The sequence below is a fragment of the Eublepharis macularius genome, chromosome 6 (genome assembly GCF_028583425.1).
Source record: "Eublepharis macularius isolate TG4126 chromosome 6, MPM_Emac_v1.0, whole genome shotgun sequence".
NCBI lineage: Eukaryota > Metazoa > Chordata > Lepidosauria > Squamata > Eublepharidae > Eublepharis > Eublepharis macularius.
This window is the reverse complement of record NC_072795.1, coordinates 33,111,197-33,136,335: the sequence shown is the minus strand read 5'-3', so window position 1 is coordinate 33,136,335 and position 25,139 is coordinate 33,111,197. Positions and strand designations below refer to the sequence as shown.

At 42.3% G+C, this 25,139-nt stretch overlaps 1 protein-coding gene across 3 annotated transcripts in view; it reads left to right on the top strand.

Annotated features, from left to right (window-relative positions):
* MME (membrane metalloendopeptidase) overlaps positions 1–25,139 on the top strand; it is a 107,300-nt gene that overhangs the window by 29,812 nt on the left and 52,349 nt on the right. For all 3 annotated transcript variants that reach the window (XM_054983300.1, XM_054983298.1, XM_054983299.1), the window contains exons 3-5: positions 4,962–4,997; positions 19,139–19,300; positions 22,225–22,305. In XM_054983300.1, the coding sequence (XP_054839275.1) occupies positions 4,962–4,997; positions 19,139–19,300; positions 22,225–22,305 (279 nt within the window). The remainder of the gene's footprint in view (positions 1–4,961; positions 4,998–19,138; positions 19,301–22,224; positions 22,306–25,139) is intronic.

Here is a 25,139-nt window from a genome sequence, read left to right as displayed (position 1 = left end):
CTGAGGTCCTGGGGACATGGTCTTCTGGTTACTTCTGCCTCAGGTGTGCTTTAGGGAGGAGCCACTCTGCATTCTGTTGTCCTTGGTATGGCTCGCTGCTGTTTAACAACTCACTACTGTTAGCTTAATTTCAGCAGGACCCAGATGCAGATTCCATATTCTAAACTTAAGCCCATGTTAGAACCAAAGTGAGGTTCTAAAATAAGGGTTCCCCTTAAAGCAAAGGTCCCAGGCACTACAGTCTACGACTGGCCCAAGGATTCAAGTGCCCAGCTGAGTCATGCAGTGTCCACTGCTACCCACAATCTAGCCAAGTTGTACAATAGCTGCCACCATCCCCCCCGCCTGGCTGAGTTGTGAAGGTAGTGTGTCACCAGTAGACATGGGCACGAACAGCATTATGAATGGAAAAAACCCACGAACAACCCATTTGTCTGTTCGCAAACAACCCGGTCGTGAGGCCCCATTCTAAACAAACAAGTGGTTATTGCAAGCCTCGTTCATTGCCTTCGTCAGCCGTTCATCAAGCCAGACAGTCTGGCACCTGCAATCAATCCCCTTGGCAACCAGAAGCAGGGACTGAACTCTGTCTGAACTACTTCTGGCTTTCCTTCTGGCTTTAACCCTTCAAAGTACTTCCAGCAGAGAGTCCTGTTTTTGCCACTGTGAAGAGAAAATGACAGCAAAGGGGGAGACCCATGCATCATGCCTTTCCTGGGGTGCAATCTCTCTGAAACTTGGGGGGTCTTTGGAGGACAGTGAGGACTATGTCCCCTGCAAATTTGGTGGGTATTGGACATCGGGAAGGTCAGTTTGTGGGGTGTTTAAAGGGCCCTGCCCCTTGCACACGGCAGGAAAGGACCCTTTAAACTATCAGCAGGCTGAAAGCAGGGGGGAAATCCCCCCTGCCACCTGCCAGCTGATAGTTTAAAGGGATCTTTAGACTGCCACAAACAACGAACACGTTTGTGAACAGGGTCATGTTTGTTACTGTTCATTGTTCATTGTTTGTGGATGGTAACGAACAATGAACAGCTTGTTTAGGTTTTTTTTCTGTTCATTCCCATGTCTAGTTACCAGTAGTCACCATCACCAGGCCTAGGGTTACCAGACGCCCAAGCAGGGTGTGCAGAAAGCTGATCAGCAGGGGACAGTGGGTACTAACCTCACACCGACTTCTCTCTCCTTTGTCATGCTCATTTCCTAATGTGATGAAAAGAGGAGTTGCTGTGCTGAAGACGAGTGCAGTGAAAACTGCCTCTATGGGGGGCGGTTTTCACTGAGCTCCATTTCTCGTGAGCTGTCGTGAGCTCCACTCCATCAGCTCTCTCGCTGGCCAGGTAAGCAAGGCAAGGGGACAGGTAGGAGTGGGGATTACCCTACCCCAGGCAGAGGGATGGCAAGCGTGACACCAGTTAGCCCTCCTTCATCAAGGGGCATGACAAGGAAGGGGGGCCTTTTCTCAGGCAGTTGTGACCTCCCAGTCCCCTCCCCCCAACACAGCCTTGCTTTACAGCAACCCAGGCTTGGAAGGCTTGGCAATATTTTTGGCAAACCGCCCCCCCCCCTCAAAAAAGGTCACTGAGGCTCCAGAATTTAATCTCACAAGAGCTCATTGGGCATTCTTTTTTTTAAAGCTACAATTGTTGTTTTTGTTACTTGAGTAACTTTAAGTTTCTAGAGATTATGCCACTCCCCACCCCTCAGTCAGGCCCTAGCTCCATTTTACAGATTTTTTGATCAACTTTCTATGGGCCAGTTCAGAATTAGATATATGATGAATCCATTGTTCCCTTTACACACATTTGTTTCTTTCCTAAATAAGAATTTTAAAAATAGTTTCACTGTCTTACCCATCAAGATATATCAGTTTTTATACAAAACAGAAAGGGGGTAGATCATATGAACCTATGTTTTCTTAAGTTGGTAGTGTGCCAGAGAACTTCCTGCTGTTTTCTGTCCTCCTGCCAATTGGGAAAAAAATTAACTTCAAGTTCCACTGCAATAATGCCTATGCAGGGGGAGCTAAAAATGCTTCTCCTTATAAATTTTCCCTATGGTTTTACCATAGAGTTTCTGCTCAATCCTAGAGCAGCATTACATCACTTATGGGTTCACCATGGAATGATGTCTCTCCATTGACACACAGTGTTTTTTTCCTTCATTCACTCCCCCCACTTGCGTACTGAGCAGGGTTCAAGGGGTTGGCAGCAGGAGGTACTAGAGCAGTCAGAGTTTGGAGAGGGGAGGGACCTCATTTGAGTATATTGTAATAGAGTCTACCCTGCCAGTTTAGGTCCTTCTCCCAAACCCTGGTCTCTGTGCCTTCATCTGCAGAGGTGAGGTGAGTGGCCACCAGATTAGTATTAGTATTAGTATTAGTATTAGTATTAGTATTAGTATTAGTATTAGTATTAGTATTAGTATTAGTATTAGTATTAGTATTAGTATTAGTATTAGTATTAGTATTAGTATTAGTATTAGTATTATTTACATTTCTAACTCGCTCTTCCTGCAAGCTGGTTCAGGGCAAGGCAGGGCCTTTTCACTGGTGGCATGTTGCCCTTGGAGTGCTTTCTCCTTTCAGTTCACTTGGCACCTACTTAATTTTTTTTAAGCACCAAACCAAAATATATCTTTTTAGTAAGGTTTTTAACTGAAAGATCCCAGCTTAATTGGTGTATGTTTTATGGCTTTCTGCAGGGGTCATTTCATAGAACTCATTAGCATAACTCATTTAACTCATTTAGCATAACTCAGCAGGAACTCATTAGCATAACTCATTAGCATATGCCACTCCCCTTGACATCACCGGAAGTGTGTCATTACAGTGCACACTGTACATCTGGGGAGGGGGGGACATACAGTAACATTCAAGAACAGTGTGTTTCTATGCTTTTCTAGACAGATTAGAGCAGCTCCACAGACAACAAAGCCAGCAAAATACATGGGAGGGGGGAGATATACTCACCACTTGCAGGCCGGGAGGACGGAAATATTAATTTCGAAACCAATGTTTGCATCAATAAAACAAATAACACAATCAACAGGAAAATCATTTTTATCAAAAATTGTTAAAAGAAATATATATTAGTTTAAAGGTTCACCAACTAGCTGTAGGCTAGTAACATCCTCCACCCAATAATTCACCTCAATATTTCAGTTATTGTGACTGCTCTCTGTCCATAGCCAGGCAGGGCCGGCGCGCCCATTGAGGCCAGGTAGGCGGTGGCCTCAGGGCGCGAGGGCACAGGAGGGGCGCCGGAGGGGGTTTTGGGGGTGGAGGTGCATGCCGCGGAGCTGATATTGCTGGGCAGCATCTGCTGCAGCCAGCCAGCTCTGTACCGCCACCACCACACGCCCCCAGCCGGGCGCAGCAGCCATGAGCCACTGCTGGGGCAGTGTGCAGAGCGCAGAGCAGCCTCCGCCTGCCACCCCAGCCATCCGCCGGCCAATGCCCCCAGCTTGTGCTGCGTGATGATGTCATTGTGTGATTACGTAATCACGCAGTCTGTGGTGCGCTCACACTGTGCATGCGTGTGGGGGGGGGGTGGCCACAGGCACCAGAAACCCTGGCACCGGCAGTGTAGACAGGAGCCCTGCTGCAGAATGATTGCTGAGAGAAGAGAGGGGGATTGGAGATAGCAGCTATCAAGCTTCCAGACCTTAGTTATGCTAGTAAGTCACACCAAAAGCCATAAAGCTGTGAAGTGATAGAAGGAAAACTACCTTTGGGACAGGAAGGGGGGTGAAGAGAGAAAGGTTATAAAAACTCTGGACACAGAGGAGAGGGTAGCTTACACTTTGGGCAGCTCTTTGGATGTGCAGAAGCTATAATAGACAAAGCTTTCACCTAGGGACTCCTGCTCAGTGGGCAAGGGACAATGGGGAGGAGTGCCATTACCTTGCTTGAGGAAGCTGGGAAGCAACTTCAAGTAAAACTCGCCTGTCCTAAAATTCAACTTCTTTTAGAAAGTACATAGTGTAGGGACAGAAGACTGCATACTCTCACCTTTTCTTTGTTCTCTTGGTAAAGCCCGAATTGGTTGAACAGAATATGAGTATACTCTTTTATTTATTAAACTCTCATATTTTAAATGTTTTAGGTTTAATCTCTGGAAAAACACCGTGTCTGGTCTAGCTATATAAAGTATGGTACGGAAGACAAGCATGTTACTGGGGTTGGGTAGCAGAGAAGTTGTCCATCCCAGGAACATGATACCTCCAAAGTGCAAAGTTGTTAGATCGCAACTGCACTTGCTTGTAGAAGGGCAGCAGGAGGCCCAGCAGCTAGGTGGAGTATGGCTCCATCAGGCAGGAGATTTGTGGCAGCCACTGGTTATCCAGATTGTAATCAGCAGCCCTGGGGTTCCTCTGACCTCCTGGGGGCCCAGTTGGAAGGAACAGGGAAGGGTATTCTTTTGCAAGACCTATTGTTTTCATATTGTTGAATATTTTCAATTCTATTCAGTGGTTAAGCAAGCATTACAGAAACTTCTAAAAGCAATTATCAAACACTATCTAACCACTGCTAACCTTCTTCATTGTACATGAACATTCTTTGGTCTATCATAGATTTGTCGCTTATCTCAAACTGATTGAATGAAGTTCCTTGGTTCTTGCTGATTAAGATGAAAGGCTGCTAGTCTCTTGGCCCTTTAACCACTTTTGCAATAGTCTTTTTTATTCATGCTAATCTGAAAGCTGCTTTTATGAGATACTTTGGGTTTATGTTGCATTGCAAACAAGGTAGACACGTATGAAGAATATCTTCATGTTATAGTATGGTATAAATGTTTCCATAGTGCTTTGCAGTTAGACATTTTAGTCATATCTGTACACTATTGATTTCAATTATTTTTCATAGCAACCAATGAGATACAAAATTTGGAGCAGCAATCTGTTGATTGTAATAGTTAAGGCTAATAGTTGTGGCTAATAGTCCTGTCATCTCTTTTCAGATGCTGTTTGTGTATCATCTGATTGTGTAAAATCAGGTAAGCCTTATATAGCTTTTCTGCTTATTGCAATCAATAAGTTCATCTGTATTTTCTGAATGACATTTATTTTGGAAAGCTATCCTAAGGAAGCCCTAAGGGGATTGGATTTCCAGGACATCAGGTCCACCCCTCCCTCTCTCTCCATACAGCAACTTGCTTTAAAATTGAATATGAGTTTCTCTACATGAGATGCCTCGGCATGTGTTGGTCGAGTGTGGGAAGATGCAATGCTAGCCGGGAAGCGTAGTTTAAAAAGACAGAGCTGGTGGATATCACTCCTCAGAGGGTTTGTTAATTGCATCTTTGGCTCCCCCAGGGCTCTGTCAATTTCTTTGCCTCCCCCAAGGCTCTCTCCAGTCTAAAACTGGATCACAGCCAGTGATGAATGGAAATGGACTGGAGCTGCCATCCAGAGTGAGGCTTAGACCTGGAAAGGTTATAATGGGCTGACATTTCCCTTCTGGCATTTCACAGCCCCTTCACACAGCTCCAGTGTATAGCAAAGCCTTTGCCTTGCTCTGTCCGGCTCTGTCTTTTAAAACTATCCTTCCCAGCTATCGTTGCATCTCCCAGCACATGTTCTACACATCAGATGTCACGTGTACAGACTATGTTAGTGCTGTCACTCGAATTTGTGGATACACTGCAATTTACAGGTCGCTGAAAAATTTTGACCAGTCATTTGACCACTCCAAATAAAGAGAAAAATTATATGGGTGAGTTTTTAATTTTAAAAAAAATGGGAACTGTACCTTTACAATGTCAGCCTGATGGGATCAATCTCAGGTATCTAATTGGATCATTCATGGCCTCAGTAGATTTTGGCACACACAGTACTTTGTTCAGATAAACATCTACTAGTGGTCGCTGGCCCCAAGGAGGTCTGCCTTGCCTTGACCAGGGCCTGGGCCTTTTCGGTCCTGGCCCCAACTTGGTAGAACTCTTCAAGATGCTGTAAAGATCTGTGACTGGCTCTTCCTAGCATTTTAAAACAGATGCTGTGTGGGACCCTTGAATTGGAACTACAAGAGGTCAGGAGGGAATTGAGGTACTTAAATATTACACCCCTGCTTGGTTTCATTAATTGAAACTGACCTGATCCTGTGTTGATATTAGAATTACAAGGATTCAATAGGGGTGTTCCCCCCCCCACACACACACCTGCCTTTTCCAAGGCTAATGTGGAGGGAGTGTTGGTTACAGTTGATTACACCATGTGGAGGTGAAGGTTCTCTCCTCCTCACCCATTTGGCCTCAATCTGAATTGGGGCCCACAGAGCTGCCAACTCTATTTTTATAATTCTGGGAATATCCAACTACAGATATCCAAGTGTTTCAATCTGCTTTGATCTTAACTAACATTTTGTACCAAGACAGGCACTGCTGATTCAGGGATGTGGCAATGTTTGCTGTGTGCACCATCGAGTGAGATGTTATATAACAGAGTCAACCTTTGAGTCGTCATGTTCCATATTCTTATCGTCTCTTCAGATGGCTATAGATGTCACAGTCAGCCCATTAACAAAGAGCCATGCTCTGGGAAACTCTTCTTAAAGTACAACTTTGATGTTCACCCTAACTGAGTGCCATCTCATCCTGTTTCAGGGTGTGTGTGCTTCTCACCAGAATTTTTGTAAACTGTAAAAAGTACCTACTTTTTTAATGTATCTGACAAAGGGAGGCTTGACTCTCAAAAACGTATACCCTGTAATCTTGTTGTTCTTTAAGACACTGCTGGACTCAAATCTTGCTCTTCTATTGCAAACCACTAGAGCTACCCACTTTCTTAGAGATTATTCCTGGCATCCTGCAAAAGAGGTAAAAGAGTTTGTGCAATATGCTGGGTTGGAAAGGAACATATTACTGTTGCCAAAGCTAATACTTCCTGTCTTGCTGTGCTGGTCTGTTACAATGACACTTAAGGGGTGGGCAATGAAAATGCAGGCTTGGCAACATTCCCTCCCGACCAGCCATTTATAATCAAGGCAATCTTGCTAGCTCTGTTTGTCTCAGTGACATCATCAAATAACCAGATCTACTAAGGAAGTACCATGATGTCATCACATTCCCTACAGGATCTTTGATTGGCTGGGACCTGCACAGACGCAGCTGCAAATTGAAGCTGCAGATAGGATCAAAAATATAAATGATCAAGCAGGAAGCTTTCAGGGAATTTCTGTCTTCCCCTTTCTGCTCAAAAACATTCACAATCAAATATTTAGTGCAGCCCTAATAGGAATTCTATCCTGTGTGACCTTCTCCTGATCTCTCTCTCTCTCTCTCTCTCTCTCTTTTGCATGAAAATTTTGGGTTACATTCTGAAATATGGCACTGACATAAACAATCAGTTTATTTTCTTTCCCATTGTATTCTCATATCGATTGACACAGATGATAGAAATGTACACCAGGGCGATGCACAACTTCCTATGATGCTTAAAAGTAAATAATACCAAGCTGTCAAAATGCATAGCATAATACTGGCTACATATAGCAGGAAGGTTTGCAGAACTTTTGTATCTCTCATGAACAGAATAACAGTTTGCAATCTGTAATTGATCGACTGGAGCAAAAAAAAAAGTACTACAAATAATCAGTTCTAATTTGAGCAAACAGTGGCAGCAGTGATAAACCTTGAAAGGCCAAAGGTTACCTAGCTAGCTTCAGTAAGTAAATGGGAAATAGTTGATACTATTAGTGGAAAGCTTGGTATTTATTAGTTTTGCTTATCAGGGAGCAACTGATAAGGTGGACTACTGTTCAACATACATTAATTGAGATGTGAACCATAGACCAATGTTAAAATGTTTAGTTGACTGATGCGATATAAATACAAGTTTATATTACCAGCACATCAGTAGGTTACCATTTGCAGAATTGCATGTAAAGGACACATCTGATGAAGAGAGCTGTGGTTCTCAAAAGGTTATGCTGCTATAATGTTGGTTAAAGGTGCTGCTGTACTCTTTACCATCATGTAAAGAAAGAATACTTACAATTTAATAGACAGAAGCTATGACTCATTACCAGAAGGGAAAATTTAATTTTATTACAAATTTCAACAAATTTTAAAGTTTATCTCACCATTAAAAATTACAAATAATATTTCTACATATCAGTCTTACTTAAATTTACACTAAACTCAATTATTTATAAAAGATGCAACTTAAAGGGCATCTTTAATATGTGCTGTTTCTTTCCATATTATAATGGCACACCAGAACTAAAATGGTCACGACTCATGAGACATAAGAATGTGTATCTTCATTTTAAAATAACATGTTTCTTTTTGCTTAATTAGTCCTTACCAATTTGTCAAATATAACATTAGCTGATCAGTAATTAAACTGATTAAGGTTTGCAGCCAGGGTTGAAGTACAAAGAGTAAGTTTATGTCGCACATTCCACTCTGCTGGAATCCATGGGACTGAAAACATTCCCAATGAATTAATAAATATTGCAAAGAACAACAGCATTTGCTGAGCAATTAATTTAATTTTTTTTACGATGGCAATAACAGCAAGTGTTTGGATTGTGATCATTCTTCCGCAACTGTGTGGATTTAAATTGGCTTTCTGGGGGTGGGAAAGCATTTTACTACTAAAGCTGGTCTAGCATTATGGCTAAGAGACTTAATAGTGCAATCCAAGCAGAATCATGATTGGCATGTTGTTGAGAGGGGAGTGTGGCCTGCGGGCCAGCAAGGCCAGCGGGTCCCCACCGCCCAGGCTGGGGTGGCTGGCCTTCCCAGCCGCCCCATTACTGTGCATGTTCAAGTATCCAGCAGAGCAACAATTCAATAATTCACTCTTTTTTATTAAAAAAACATTATGGAGAAGAAGCAATGCTACAGAGTTACTGTGGTGGGGGGAGCTCCATAGAGAATCCCTAATGTTCAATCTTGAATTTGGTTCTGTAAGGAGCGCTTTGCAATCACTTGAATATTCAGAAGCCTCATTAATTTTGTTTAATGGACTGGGGTGGTGGATTGATATTTTGGAAGAAGTGCTTGCTTAGAAGACTGGGGGAATCATGACAGAAGAGCAAGCATCACTTGGAAGAGTGGGGGGCATTAGAACAGAAGAGTGTGGAGGGTTGAGCCATCTCTGTTATTCCTTATTTGTAATATGTGGATGATACAATGCAAGAGTACAAGGTTGTTATGATCAGTACCACAAGAGATTGTACGTGCAGTGCTCTGCATAAATGCTAAGTGTTATTGATATTTTGCAAATAGGTCCCATGAAGAGTTTGCAGATATTGCCCCGACATCTAAGCAGGGTCAGCCTTGGTTAGTAATTGGATGGGAGACCTCTGACAAAGACCAGGGTTGCAGAGGCAGGCAATGGCAAACCTCCTCTGTTAGTCTCTTGCCATAAAAAAACCCATCAGTCACCATAAGTCAGCTATGACTTGAGGGCACTCTCCACCACCAAGATTCAACAAAAGCTAAACCTAAAAAGCATTTTAGATATTATTCCAAAGATTTGAGGCACATAATGAAGATGTTATTTAGTAGAGTTTGAAAGTAACATGGCACAGAAAGGATTTCTTTGAGGGTTGGATTTAATTGGGTTCTCTGGTTCTAGTCCACCAAAGCATGTACATCTATTTCTTAGGGTTCGTTCCAAAGGTGCTCTTCTGTGCGTGATTTATGCTTGTACATGGAGGCATTGATCTCACATTTGTGTTGCAACTTCCCATGCTGCAGCCCAAGACTCATCCAACTCTCAAAGCAACCTGCAGTTCACAGGGAAAAGCAAAAAGGATCCACTCTATCAGTGCAGCTCTAATTGCAGTTCTTTGGATCCAATCCTTAGCCTTTAAGGCATCACAAGATTCCTTATTGATTTGGTTGCAACTGACTAGCACAGCAACCTCACAGAAACACTCTCTGATAATCTCGAGGCCAATCCCCATCTTTCAGATTTAATTCCCTATCTGTGAAGAGAAACTATTTATTTGATTTATTTTTATTTACTTTATTTATAGTCCACCTTTCTCATTGAGAATCAAAGTAAATTACGGATATAAAGCAGTGTAATCAGACAGTGTGAGACAACCAATGAACAATGCAATCAGGCTAGGATTACAGAATTAGAGAACAAAAGTGGGTCGCGAAGCCTCTGAAAGTGGGTCCCAGGTCAACCATCCCTTATGGTGGCTCCTACCCTTTGCACCCTTCTCTTTCTCTTCTTTCTTTCCAGCATCTCACATTCTTGCCTCCCCCTCCCCTTTTGCAACAATTTTGGCAGCTAATAACTTTATGATTGTAGATAGAAGGGCGGTAGAAAGGCTGGAGAGTAGATGGGAGCTGTTCCGTGCATTGAAAAGTGAGAGGAGGAGCAAGAGAGGGGTGTGCAAGCATAGGCTGTCTTGTTGCAGTTCCTTCAGCAGCCCAACCCCTTGCCTATCCCTCTGAAATGTTTCACTACCCTCTAACTACTGCGGGAGATTACTGCACTTGCTACCCACCTCTTTGCCAACATCTGCCATCTTTCTGCATCTTTTCAACTCTACCCCTACCTTGCATCTTCTTAGTGCCAAGCTACAAGTGACACAGGTTGGACACAGGTTGGACACTTGTCAGCTTCCCTCAAGTTTTGATGGGAAATGTAGGCATCCTGGTCTTGCAGCTGTAATGGAGAGCCAAGCTGTAAAACCAGGATGCCTACATTTCCCATCAAAACTTGGGGGAAGCTGACAAGTGTCCAACCTGTGTAAGACGTCACTTGTAGCTTGGCTCTTAGACCAGCCCAGGATGGGCCCCAATAGAAAGTAAATTTCTACTTGTGGGTCACTGTATCAAAAAGGTTGGGAACAGCTGGTCTAGAGCGGATGAGTTACTCCCTTTAACAATGGTTCCCTCCCTTTAAGATGTTGTGATGACAGACTTACTGCAGGCCCACTTACATAATGAATGGCTCAGCACAATTTTAATATAGAAAGCCATGGTACTAAGGTTGCCAGCCAGGCATGGCAACCAGGAGGAGATGGGTGGCACTGTTGGTAATGTCATGACATCAGTTGTAGGGGAAACAGGGGCTTGGCAGCCCTACATGGTAACGTTGCTCAACTGGGTAGTGGTAAAAACATGTTAATCCCAGGTTTTCAGAAGCATTGTTGAAATGGATTATTAGGTTATATCTCAGTAGCAGAAAAAGATAAACAACGTAGGCAGTGAAACTGAATGAAAGAGTCTAATTCTGAGAGTAAAGCTAACCAGATTAAATGTTCTCTATGTTATGTAAATGTTACTGCTCTGTTTTGCAAAAGGAAAATCTCTGTAATTTATAATGGGATTTTGGCACCAGTTTCCCCACCTCACTACGGAATTTCTTCTGCCATCTCTCGTCAACCTGCATGTACCTTGGCAGTAACCCAGTTTGGCCAGTTGTGGCTTCTGGTTTCCACACCCAAAAGATGATACTAAATAGCTGTAGAGGCAGTAATATGAACAGAGGAAATTTACAGCACAATTCACAGTACAATCCTAAAAACACTTTCCTGGAATGAATAGACTATCTAAGAATTTACATAGACCTGTTTAGGATGGCACAGTCATTCTATTGAGGCCAGAATTCTGTGTATACTTATTTGAGAATAACCCCATTGAATTTGAGCGGTTTATGTCTGAAGAAAGATTCTAATCCACAATATGACACCTCTGGGCTGTGTGGCTCACACCGATGAGCATCTTTTTGCTTGTTCCCCCAAACAAATACCTAGTATCAGGTTTCCTCCACCTCACTGGAGCAGGAAGTACATCAGAAGAATTGAGGAAGCATCATCTTTATGTCTGTAAACAGCTCCCATTTGGCAACATCTGCCTCTGTCTTAGGAGGAAACTTGACTTGCAACCTCCCAACATTTTGTGACTGGTGCCATGTTAGAAACTTGGTAGAAGGCTACACCTCCAATGGCAGCTATTCTGTGGTAGCACCCACTCTCTGTTCTCAAAAATGCCTCCACGGACAATGAGATTGGGGACCCTGGTTCAGAGGTTTGGGCTGTAGAAAAAAAAATCTTCATTTAAAATCTGTTTTCTTAGTTTTATAATACTGCAATGCCAGCCAGTAAGGAACAATAGCAAATAGGATATTACAAGTGATTTCAGAGAGCCATGCCATGCTTCTCCCCCCCCCCCCATTGCGCAGAGCCTTCCCCTTTTGCCATTTCCTTCTTCCAAAGGGGAAGGGGTCTGGGGGGACAAAGGGGAAGAGGTTGGGGAAGAAGGGGTGAAGAGAAAAGGTGCTTGGAAGGAGGGATAGCAAAGGGGAGAGATATTTAGGAAGGGCGTAGCAAAGGCAAAAGATGTGTGGAATGCTTGCCCCACCCCCAACATTCCCAAAGATACTCCCAGTCCCCCCCTTACCTTTCAGCTCATGGATGGCCCTCAGGGTGGCTCCTCTTGGGATGACTGAGCATAGCCCTTCAGGCACTTTCCATGGCCTGGGACAGCTCTCTGCGATGGGACAGCCAGGGGCAGCTTGCTGCCTTGCCGTCACTGCAGCTGGCCTGGGGTGGTTCACCACCACGCTGCCTGGGCTGGGGAAAGGCAAGGGCCAGCAGCTGAGGTGGGTCCTGCTGTCCTCCAGTGGCAGCTGTGTGCCATGTGTAATCCGGCAATGTTTTATTGTGGCTTGGTTGTTTGGAGCAGCCATATGGCTCCTGCAGGGCACAAAGGTCAGATAAATGGTTTTGTTCTCATTTTAGATTTTTCTGCAACCCTGAGTGGTTCCCCAAGTTTGGAGAAAAATCTCCCTTGTGTCAAAGTGGCCTTGATCCATAGATTTAAGTATCTACAGATCATGCTCACTTGTCTATAGTACATAAGATTGCATCTGCATATTTTCACCATATATTATTCTATTTGAGGAGACAGAATCTTCTTAAGGGACATTCACAGAGGTGTAAAAATATTTTCACATAGAGATGTATTTTCACATATTTCTTATGCACAGTTTCCTACACATGTTAAATTAGCATATCAGGGAAAATTAAGTTTGCTAGCCATGGCCTGGCAACTGTCTAAGGGTCCTATTCCTCTAGAAGAGGCAAGGGAGCCCCCACCCCCTGCTCCTGTTGCCTGCCAATGCTCAGAGCGGTGGCAGGATAAAAAATTTAAAATTTTGCAGGGTTGTATGTGGCATTGCAGGGTGCCCATATCTCCACCCACAGCCCTCCTGCTGGTTGCCAATTGCACTGCCTGGCTACTTCACAACTGGCGTGAGTCTGGAGAGGCAAGGAAATGGGTGGTGCTATTGATGACAGTGTAACATCACTTTTGGAGGAAACACAGAATTGATGCCAATTCCAGATATTCCCCAGAAGTGGTCACACCATCAGCCCAACAGTGATTTTTAATTTTTTTAATCCTTCCACCACCCACAGTGTGGGGGATCTCTTAACTCACAGTGGAAAGATGGTGGACCTGGGAAACTCTGTGATTTTACCATAGAGTTTCTGAGGATTCCTAGAGCTACCTATGTCACTTCCTTTTTTTAACCAGAAGTAACATAATTCTGCAGCTGGCGTCACACACCCCCATATCAGTCCTCCCGCCAGTTGACAGGCACTGCACGGCAACCCTACAATTGGTAGGAATCTGGGAAGGGAATATAGAGTGCTTTTGGTGACAGTGTGATGGGAAACCCATGGAAAACCTAGATGTGATGTCAAACCTTTCTAGGAATCCTAGACAAGCATGATATTACTTCCAGATTTTCTCTAAAACTGATTTCATGCCATTTCCCCAACTGCAATTTTTTAATTTTTCCCCCACCACCATTCTGAGAAAGGTGTGGGGGAATCCACCACCATTGGGGAGATAATAGCCCTAGGGAGAGGTAAGGTTGCAAAGCTATAGTTGGGACATGGAGTTCTGGAACTACAGTTGGTCTCCAGATTGTAAAGATCAATTCTTCTAAAGAAAATGGTAGCTTCAGAGGGTATATTTTATGGCCTCATATCCCTGTTGAGCTCCCTGACTTCCTCAAATGCTGCCCTCCAAAGTCTCCACCCCCAAACCTCCAGGAATTTTCCAACTCAGAGATGGCAGCTCTGTGGAGGAGACTAAGCTAGTACCCTCTTCTCTGATGTTAGTTTCTTTATTAAAATATTTTTATCCTGATTCTCTTTCATTTAAGACAAATCAAAGTCGCTTACAAAAATACAAACTCATTAAAATCAGAGCAATAAAATTGCAACAATCAGAATAACCACAGTTACCAAATCCTTAAACCATGACTACTAAACAACCACAGACACCAGCCCCTTAAAAGTAACCATGGTATAATACAGATCAATTTGAAGAGCCCTCAAAAACCCTGCTTAAGAGCATTGCTTTTTCAGAGCCTTTCTAATGTCTACTGGAACAGTGTTACAAAGGGTTGTACCCAGTTTTTCCCCAGAAGTGACGTCAGTGCTGAAAATGATCCTCCGTATCCCCGTCCCCCAGACTCCTGCAGGTTGCCAGCTACTGACAGTTCACAAGCTACCTCTTGGAGACCCTTGCTTTAGATACTGCCCCATCTTCTTCACTCTCTTTGCCTTCCCATTCATGTACCTGTAGCATCTTATTGACCTCTAGCTATTCAGATAGCTCCAGCCAGCTTTTTGCACTGAATCTCACCCAAGTTGTCTCCCTAGTACTAAAGCCCCCATACCACATGGCTTTTTTACAGGCTGGACTCATGATCTTCAACATAAGCTTTTTGCTGGTCAAAAAGACCCCTCCTTCTTTTAACATCAGCAACAAAGTAGTATGTTGTCCTGACCCTCCACAATGGCACTTTCACCCTTTACGAACGTCTGAAACTGCTCTTCCCTCATCAAATCTGAAGGTCATTTCTCAGACATCTTCCTTGTTGACCTGTCTGTCACTTTTGACATTGTGAAATGTACCATTCTCTTTGGCTCACTCCCTGTTGATTGGAATAGAATGTGTTTGGGAAGTCTCCATGTTTGTCATGGAAGCCAAAAATATCAAGTCTGCCTTGAAATGCCAGCCACAGCGTGTCTGTTGTGGTTTTGCAGAACAATGAGTCTTGGCAACTTCAGCATTTATCCTCATAAGCCATCTGTCTGTCTACAGCTGCCTGTTCTGTTAACTTCATCATAGAGTTTCTTTTTAAGATAGGACATGTTTTGGTGAATTGGATGAAATAGAAGATAAAGTTCATTTTGTTCAGAATACTATATAAGGCCTTATAAAAAGAGCCATGTGGCTTGATCCATTAGTCAAATATCTAATTGCATGCTTTACAGAAGAAAAACTGTCTGGTTGTTAAGCAGAGATTCATCTTCTGTAAGATACTATGTTGGAATGTTTGCTTTATATGCTTAATGCTCAGGTTTGATCATGGTGCGAATTGTTTTTGTTTTTATATGCCTTTTATTTCAGTTAAGGCTTTAAATAAATAAATTAACCATTTGATTAAAAAATTAAAATCCACATCCTCATACTAATTATACTCATTCTTGTTTCCAATTACATGTGATTATTTTAATGAACATACATTTATGGACATTTTATGGACATGATAGGAGAGTAAAATGTCAAATAGGTACCACCACTCTTGACCTGACACTACTGACATTTTTGAGAGCATCCTGGGAGTGTTCAGGGACATTTGCAAAATATGTGTATGTATGCACATTCATATACACATTTTGAAAATTTGTGCCATGGTGGCATTGATCCAAATAGTTACAGAGTCATGAGCTATTTGCCAAAAGGAGGGTAAAGATTAACAATCTATCATGTGACTCACTTGCAGTCATTGTAACATATATATAATTTCTTCTCACCATTGTTTTCAGAAATTCAGGAGCCACTTAGTTTGATTACTCCTTTGCTCTAGTCCTTTGCTAGAAAGATAGAATTTGTCCTGGCCTGAGAAGGCTGGTCACAGCAGTGCCAACAACTAGCAATGTCTACATCTACTGTTGCATTTGGAAGGAAAAGGAGGAACAGGTCTCAACAGGCTGGTTTACTTGAAAGATCTCCCCCTTTCATCAGGTAGCTTTGCAAGATCCCATCTGCTTTTAGCAGTCTTACTAGTACTCATGCCACGTTAGTGCTGTCTACCACTTGTATGTGGATATGGATGCACCCAGTTTCAGTTATTCCACCTTGCCCACTATATGCAAAGTTTGGATTTGAACCATCTATCCTAGCTTTGTTTGGTGTAGTGGCTAAGAGAGGCGGCACTCTAATCTTGAGAACCGGGTTTGATTCCCCACTCTTCCACTTGAAGCCAGCTGGGTGACCTTGGGTCAGTCACAGTTTCTCCAGAGTGCTCTCAGCCCCACCTACCTCACAGGGTGATTGTTGTGGGGATAATAATGACATACTTTGTAAACTGCTCTGAGTAGACATTAAGTTGTCCTGAAGGATGGTATATAAATGAATGTTGTTGATGATGATGATATTTAAGTTTAATAGGCTACACCAATGGAAAATGTTGTCTCTTAGGGTAATAGCTCATACCCCCCCCCCCCCACACACACAAATTCAAAGATGAAAAGAGCAAAGGCCTTTGGAGGAAATGCCAGCTAGCTATTCCAATCCTCTGTTTTTCTGTAGCATTCCAAGTCCGCAGATGGACATTATAAAGCATAGATACTCAGGCATAGGTAATAAGTCTCATTAAATTCACTTCAGAAGAATTTTGAAATCTTTCTCCATCTTCTGAGAGAAAATTGCAATATAATTTAAATTCTGTTCTTTTCATGGTTTCAGTGAAATAATATAGTGCTGCTGATTTATTATTTTGAAGAATATTGCCATTCAGAAGGAAGATGCTTATCTTGGCAATTCGTATGGGGAATAGGATTCAACAGACTGGCTTTCCATTGAACAAACCAGTGCAACTACTGGGAGGTGCAAGTGTTATTTTCCATCTCTGTTTCTGAAAATGAGGTGTGAGGTCTTATAGCCTACCATAAGCTACCAGCTATAGAGAGCCAGCATAATGTAGTGGTGAGGATGTTGGACTAGGATAAGAGAGCTCAAGGTTCAAACTCCCAACTCAACCAGGAACCTTGGCCATATGATCTGCAATCACAGTCTTTCAGCCTAATCTATCTTAACAGAGCTATCATATTGCGAGTTTTCAAAGTGCACAATAAATGTTTGGCTGACACCATCCACGCTCACACTGAAATGAGCACTAGTTTTTATTAGTATTAAATGAAGTTAGAAAGTACTGAAGACTATAAACCCTGTTGTGATGTTAACAGAGGGAGAGGGAGGACCTATTGCTGGGATTTGGAGTGAGAGAGTGGAATTGGAAGCTTTTGGCTGGATTTACTGCTGCTTTAAAAGAAATGGAAAAGTTTCTTTCTTATTTTCAGCTCTTGGCCTTGCTAGGAAGGTTGTTGGGTGAGGGTATGAAGGGGGCCATCTCTGGGTATGAAGGGGGCCAATGAAGTGTCCTGGGCTCTGACGAATCATGAAACTAACAAATCATTTCGCAAAACGGGACAATTTTGTGAAAGTTTGTGATTCGTGGAATGTGATAAAACACGAAACACTCGTTTCGTTTTTTTCCCCATTTCATGCCCATCTCTAGCTAGGAACACGCCCTGCCTTTCTTCAACCTTGCTACCATCTGGCCTGCTGCGGTTCACCTGCTGTTCCCTTTTCCAGGAAACAAGCAAGGAAGAGGAAAGGTGGATGGGAGTGGGAGACAAACAGTTGGTATGAGCTTGAGAGGGGGCAGGAAAGATTAACAGAGTAGCATGGCTCGGGGTGGGGAGGAAAGGTTATAAATTTACATAACACCCACAGTTAACACTGCCACTCCCCAGTTCTGCCACAATCTCCACTTGTCACTATTTTTAAAGGTAGAAAAGAGCAAGAACACAGTAGCACCTATAAAACTAACAACATTTGTGGTAGGGTATAAGTGTTAGTGAGTCACAGCTCACTTCTTCAGCTCACTTCTTCAGAGCTGTGACTCACAAAAGCTCATACCCTACCACAAATTTTGTTACTCTTATAGATGCTACTGGGCTCTTGCTCTTTTCTACTGCTACAGACAGACTAACATGGCTACCCATCTTGATCTGTTTTTAAACGATAATCTTTAACATGGCTATTAACAGATCTTTAAGAATGTTTTGCGCATTAAACTGAAGAGGAAAATAAAAGAAAGGGTACTTCTTTGCTGTGAGTGAAAGGGGACTTGCATGTTCACACTGCACAAATGGGGAGGTATATAACTTCTTTCTGGACCTGGAACTTAGGTGTCTCTCTTCTGCAGAGTAGAATTTCACCTTTCTTCATTCAGGCGGAACTGCTACTCATTCTTGTTCTTTCATGTGCAAATTTTGCCTGCTTGCTGTGCAGAGCTATTATTCTCCTACTAATCTTATATTTATAATTATAACAAACTTTTGCAAGCTGAACTATCTTGTCGTGAAAGTATCAGACCAGTTCTCTTTTCTGCATAAATCCGTATCGGTTTGTGAAGACTGATGTTAATTTGTGACATGCATATGTGTTACCTGATATAGAATAAAAAGGAAGGACTGGAGAATAACAGCCTGTATGGTAACCTGTTATAATCTTCTGGTGGTACCTAGTACCACCAGAATATTTGTCCAAATTTAAACAACAGTTTCTAAGTATGTTCCACTTGATAAAAAAACACCCAAACATGCATATAGCAAACACCAGTGACTCGTCTCGTATCTTTTGTTTTGCATGTTCTGTCACTTTCCCTCCTCCCATATATTGTGATGGTTTACAGGAATGGCAGGATCTAGGTACTAAGCCTCTGTAAATGAATGGTTTATTGTCTGATGTCAACACAACAGTTATGGGGAGCGATTTAATGATAGAAGAAATTCTCTAACTTTGTTGATACAGCTCTGCTTGTATTAAAATCCAACTACAGAAAAATGTACGGGATCCTACCTACTTGGAAATAAGTTCCAATAGTGCTATTTTCAAGTAATGTGCATAGGATTGCTGCTTTAACAGCAAATGTCACAAGATCTCTATTAAGTACTACTACTCTGTAATTATGCGATGCCCTGGATTACATTTTCCATCCTTCCCTTTGAACCAGTAATTCTGATGAACGTTTTTCCTAATTTAAACATTTCTTAATTTGTTTCCCATGACAGCTGCCCGAATCCTTGAAAACATGGATCTTACATCAGAACCTTGCAAAAACTTTTACCAGTATGCTTGTGGTGGATGGTTAAAAAAGAACATCATCCCAGAGACAAGTTCCCGTTATAGTAACTTTGACATTTTAAGAGATGAACTAGAAGTTGTTTTGAAAGGTCAGTAAATGCAGCATTTATGGATTAAATATTTGGCCCATTTCAGTCTTCTCTTCAATTCTTCTACATTTTGTATCAAGAGAGCCAAAAATGTTTGTGTTCTATTGTGTTTTTTTCCTGTACTTATTTCTGCCCCAAATCAGCAGAGACTATTTGCTTGGTTATATGAATGCACAAATGGGGATGAGTATTGTGTCTGGCAAAAAGCAAACAGACTAATCTCAATCCACTCTGAGGTATGAACTCTGTCTCACATTTTGACTCTCAAAACAGCTGAAATGACTGCCTGTATGACCCTGCAAGGGTGGGCAGTTGCCCTAGGTGGGGAAAAAAAGGATATTTCCCCTTCGGATCCATTCAGTTTAGGAATAGTGCGAAAAGCATTGCCAGTCAGTATTGGGTAACATTATATCCTGTATTTAGATTCAATCATGTAATCACTTTCTAAACATAGGCACGAATATTCATAGTTCTGTGAACTCCTACTTATCTCAACACCACATTCTCACCAGCCCCTTATACACGGAGGTGCAGATACATATAGCTCACTCATGGCCTTTCCTCTAGTTGCCCATTTGCTTTGGAATGGCCTCCCTGAGAGCAGAAGGAAAACCTCTTCCTAATTTGTCTTAAGGAGGATTTCTTTACAAAACATCAAAATATACTGCCAAATTCGAAAGTGCACCCTGAATTCTAAAGAGGAGGATAAAACTGTTCAGGAACCTCCTTCAGATTTCCCACAGGAACTCTTACTAAGGCTGAGAATATCATGCAGCTCCCAGAGCATTTACAGAGTTTTACATGGTGCGCTCAAAAACATACCATCCTTTGAGATACTTGAGGTTGTAATTAGACATGGGCACGAACAGCATTACGAACAGAAAAAAACCACGAAAAGCCTAATCTGCTGTTCTCGAACAAGCTGTTCATGAGGCCCCATCCTAAATGAACAGGTGGTTGTTGCAAGCCTCGTTGTTGCCTTTGGCAGCCTTTCATCAACCCAGACAGTCTGGCACCTGCAATCAATCTCCTTGGCAACCGGAGGCAGGGAGGGACTGAACTCTGTCTGAACTCCTTCTGGCTTTCCTTCTGACTTTAACCCTTCAAAGTAGTTCCAGCAGAGAGTCCTGTTTTTGCCACTGTGAAGAGAAAATGACAGCAAAGGGGGAGACCCAAGGATCATGCCTTTCCCGGGGTGCAATCTCTCTGAAACTTGGGGGGTCTTCAGAGGATAGTATTGGACATTGGAAAGGTCACTTTTGTAACCCCTCAAACTAGCTGCCAGCAGACACTGCTGTTTTTGCCAGGACAGGGCCCTTTAAACTATCAGCTGGCAGGCGGCAGGGGGGAATCCCCCCCACTGCCTGCCAGCTGATAGTTTAGAGGGATCTTTAAAGGGCCAGGTAAGTGGGTTTGAGGGGAGGGGGGCTAAATGGGGGGATTGGGTGGGGGTGGTACTGGCCCTCACGAACAACAAACATGTCTGGGAACAGTTCATGTTCGTCCATGTTCATTATTTGTTGTTTGTGGATGGCACCTAACGACGAACAGGGTGTTCGGGATTTTTCCCCTGTTTGTGCCCATGTCTAGTTGTAATAAGCAAAATAAATATCATTATGCAAGACTCCAGTTGATCCAAAACATTCCCAAATTATGTCATAGCTGCTTTCTCCTATGAAATTGCCTGGGAACAAACCTGTTGGAGACTCACAAAATCTAAGTGTGGTTGTGTAAAATTTCTTACGGGCATCTCATGTTTCAGTCTGTCTTAAATCTGCTCCTTCCCTCAGCTGGCTACATTCAGTCTTTCCTGCTCCTAGTGGGGCAGATGGGACTGAGAGCTAGTGGCAACAACTGCAGAGAGAGAGAGAGAGGAGAGAGAGAGAGAGCATGTTCTGCTGCTGCTACTCCAGAGAAGAAGGCCTGAGAAGCAAGGGGTATCTCTCATGCTCCCCAAAGAGCTAGCTGAGAAAGCCTCATGCACCTGCTGGTTGTGGTTTTGAAAGAGGCTAGAATACCTTTGTGCTGATACAGTTCTTTTCAAAGCTGATTAGGCTTGGCCAATGCTAGCTACTTTGCATTGGCAGGGGGGGGGCTGCTGAGCTGCTGGGGGTAGAACCCCCAACTTATATGCCAAAGTCCAGACAACAGCATTTAGGGTTGCCAACTGACCCAGAGAAAAATGTCCTGTCTTTTTAATGGGGGCTTAGTGTGCAGAAAGGAGCAGTTCAAACTTTTCATGGCATGGAGGTAAATAATATCACCTTGTAGTTGCTGCTGAACAAACTGATATTAAAGGGATCACTGGAGGGCACATTTTAAAAACTGGCAGCTTTGACAGCACCTAATACAGTGGACTCATAGTAAGATGCAGGAGTAAGCCAAATGTAGATCATCCTGTGACTAAGGGCACAACTTTGCATAGCTGCTGCTCTAAAGAAATAACAACAACAGATTTATATACTGCCCTTCAGGATGACAACACCCACTCAGAGCAGTTTACAAAGTATGCCATTATTATCCCCACAACAACAAACACCTTGTGAGGTGGGTGGAGCTGAGAGAGCTCCTAGAAGCTGTGGCGTGCCCAGCTGGCTACAAGTGGAGGAGTGGGGAATCAAACCCAGTTCTCTAGATTAGAGTCCTGCGCTCTTAACCACTACACAAAACTGGCTCTCCTACACCAAACTGGCTCTCCTGAACAATACAGCATCCTGCACCCCAGTCAGTACACACTTCATGTGTGTGTCTGTGCCTAGCTTTCATGGAACTTGGTGGGACTTAACTTTTTGAGTAAATAGATTTTCATAAGTTCCCAACAATATAGGCATGACACTGGTTGGTTTTAGGTATCGTCTTTAATGATTTCATTTCACTGATGATATAATATTACATGTATCTGATTCTCTCTCTCTTCTTTTCAGATGTCCTCTCTAAAGAAAACAGCAGTGACATACCAGCTATTCAAAAAGCAAAAACTCTCTACAGATCTTGTATAAATGAAAGTAAGCTTTTTACAAAATTGCTGCATGTAAACTTATTGAATGTTAATCTATTATACTTTGGTGAGGTTCACAAATATACCACACTGTAGCAAAACTCTTGTGGTAATCCCATGGTAACATCATTTATGATTTGATTATGTTGCTAAATATAAAAATTAGGTGTGAATAATACAGCAAAGACTACATTGAAGTAATATTCATATTGAGATCAGTGTGTATTACTCTCTTGATTTTTTTTTCAGTATGCTGGTAGAGATTTTTTAGCAGTAAATTTAAACCTATACTGTGGAAGCTAGACCACAAGGAAAGCATACATATGTCTAAAGAATAGTTTTCAGTTATAAAATTAGTAAACAAAATGGGTAGCAAGATGGTGAGCTGAGGGAAGAACAATCCATGTGGTCATTCATCCTCTCGGGTTATACAAAGGTGTTTCTGAAAGGTTACCCTAAATGTTGTTTAACCTGCCCAAGAATCTCTTGGTGTTCCACTTATGCCCACTATTCATGAAATGAATCTCTATCAGGTCCTTTGTCAGTGAAATGGTAGATGTTCATAAGAACATCAGAAGGACCCTTCTGGATCAAACCTGTAGTCCATCTAGTTCAGCATCCTGTCTCACACTCTGGCCAACCAGGGGCTATGGAGAGCCAACATGCATAGTGGCTGAGGCCTTCCCCTGAAGTTGCCTCCTGAATATGTAGGTTCCCATTAGTCACAATGGCTAGTAGCCACTGACAGATCCATCCTCCATAAATCTTTCTAAACCTCTTTGGAAGCAGTCTATGCCTGCGGCCATCACTGCATCCTCTGGCAGTGAATTCCACATCCTTGTGTATTTCCTTTTCTGTCCTGAATCTACTGCCTTTTGGCTTCTTTGGATGCCTTCAAGTTCTAGGATTGAGGGTGTGGGAGAACAAGTTCTCTGTGTCTACCCCATGCATGATTTTATAAACCTCTATCATGTCCCACCTTAATTGTCTCTTTTCTAAACTGAAAAGACCCAGACTTTTCAGCCTTTCCTCATAGGAAAGGTGTTCTAAATGCCTAATCATCATGGTTGCCATCTTCTGTACTTTATCCTGCTCTTCAGTCGTTTTGAGATATAATACACTGAACTGTACACAGAATTCCAAACGAGGCTATTTTAATATCAGCCATTTTATTTTCAATCCCTTTCCTACTAATCCTCAGTACAGAGTTTAACTTTCTCACTGCTGCTGCACATGGAGTTGACACATTCTTTGAGCTATCCACTGTGACTCCAAGGTCTCGTTCCCTCTCACTCTCTCAGATCCCATTAGCATGTATGTAGAGCTGGGAATTATTGTTCCAATGTGCAGTACCTTACACTTACCTACATTGAGTTTCATTTGTCATATTGTTGCCCACTCACTCAAATTGTGGAGATCTTCCTGGAGCGCTTCACAAAGAAGCTTTGGTTTTCATCATCCTGAATAGTTTGTGTCATCTTCAAACTTGGCCCCTATGTTGTTCACCCTCGGTTCCAGATCATTTATGTGCAAATTAATTAGCACCAGCCCCTATACTGATCCTTGTGGAATCCCAGTGCTTACTTCCCTCCATTGTGAGAACTGTCCATTTATTCCTACTCTTTGCTTCCTGTCATTTAAACAATTCTAAATCCATAAGAGTACCTATCCTCTTATCCTATGACTATTAAGCTTGCCCAGGAGTCTTTTTTTTAGCAACCTTGTCAAAAGCCTTTTGAAAATCCAAGTAAATAATGTCTCCTGGATCACCCTAATCTACATGCTTATTCACTTTCTCAAAGAACTCCAAAAGATTGATGAAGCAGGACTTGTCTATGAAGAAGCCATGCTGATTTTCCCTCAGCAGGCTTTGTTCTTCTGTGTGCCTAATAATTCCATCTTTGATTACAGTTTCTATTAATTTGCCTGGGACAGATGTTAGGCTAACAGGCCTGTAATTTTATGGTTCCCTTTGGACCCCTTTTGAAATTTCAGTGTAATATTTGCTACTCTTCTGTTTTCTAGTAAAGTGGCTGATTTTATTGATAAGTTACATATAAGGGTTAGTAGATCAACAATCTCACATTTGAGTTCCTTAATAACTCCCAGTTGTATGCCATCAGGACCTGGAGAGTTATTGGTTTTTAGTATCTCCAGTAGGTCTAAAACGTCATCTCTTGTCATCTCAGTTTTGCTCAGATCTTCAGACTCCCTTTCTGACAATCATGACTGTGGCATGGGCACATGCTCTGCACTTTCCACTGTGAACACAGATGGAAAGAATTAATCAAGCTTCTCTGCAATCTCCCCATCTTCCTTTAGCAGACTTTTTATTCCTTGATCATCCAAAGGCCCAACTGTTTCTCTACCTGCTTTCCTGCTCTGGATATGTTTAAAGAAATGCTTATTGTTTGTCTTGATGCTTTTAGCAATCTGCTTTTCAAATTCTCTTTCTGCATGCCTAATTATTAAATTACACATCCTTTGCCAGACTTTGTGCTCCCTTCTGTTCACTTCATTGGATAAACCCACTTTTTAAAAGAAGTCTTTTGGTTTTTACAACTTCCTTGACTTGGGTCATTAACTAACTAAGTGCACTGTAATTATGTATCTCATATAAACAATAAAAAATACATTCAACAGTTTTATATGGTGTTATTTGATATTCTTTGTTTTCAAGACACACATGTCATACATAATTTTTCACTGAGGGTAAGCAGTCATCAAAATCTCATACAGAGGCAGGTAAACAATATACTCTACACACAGGCAGGATAGAAAGGCTGAAGCACTCTTGGGCTCTAGTATGAATTTGATATGTATGACTTTGTTCAGATCTTC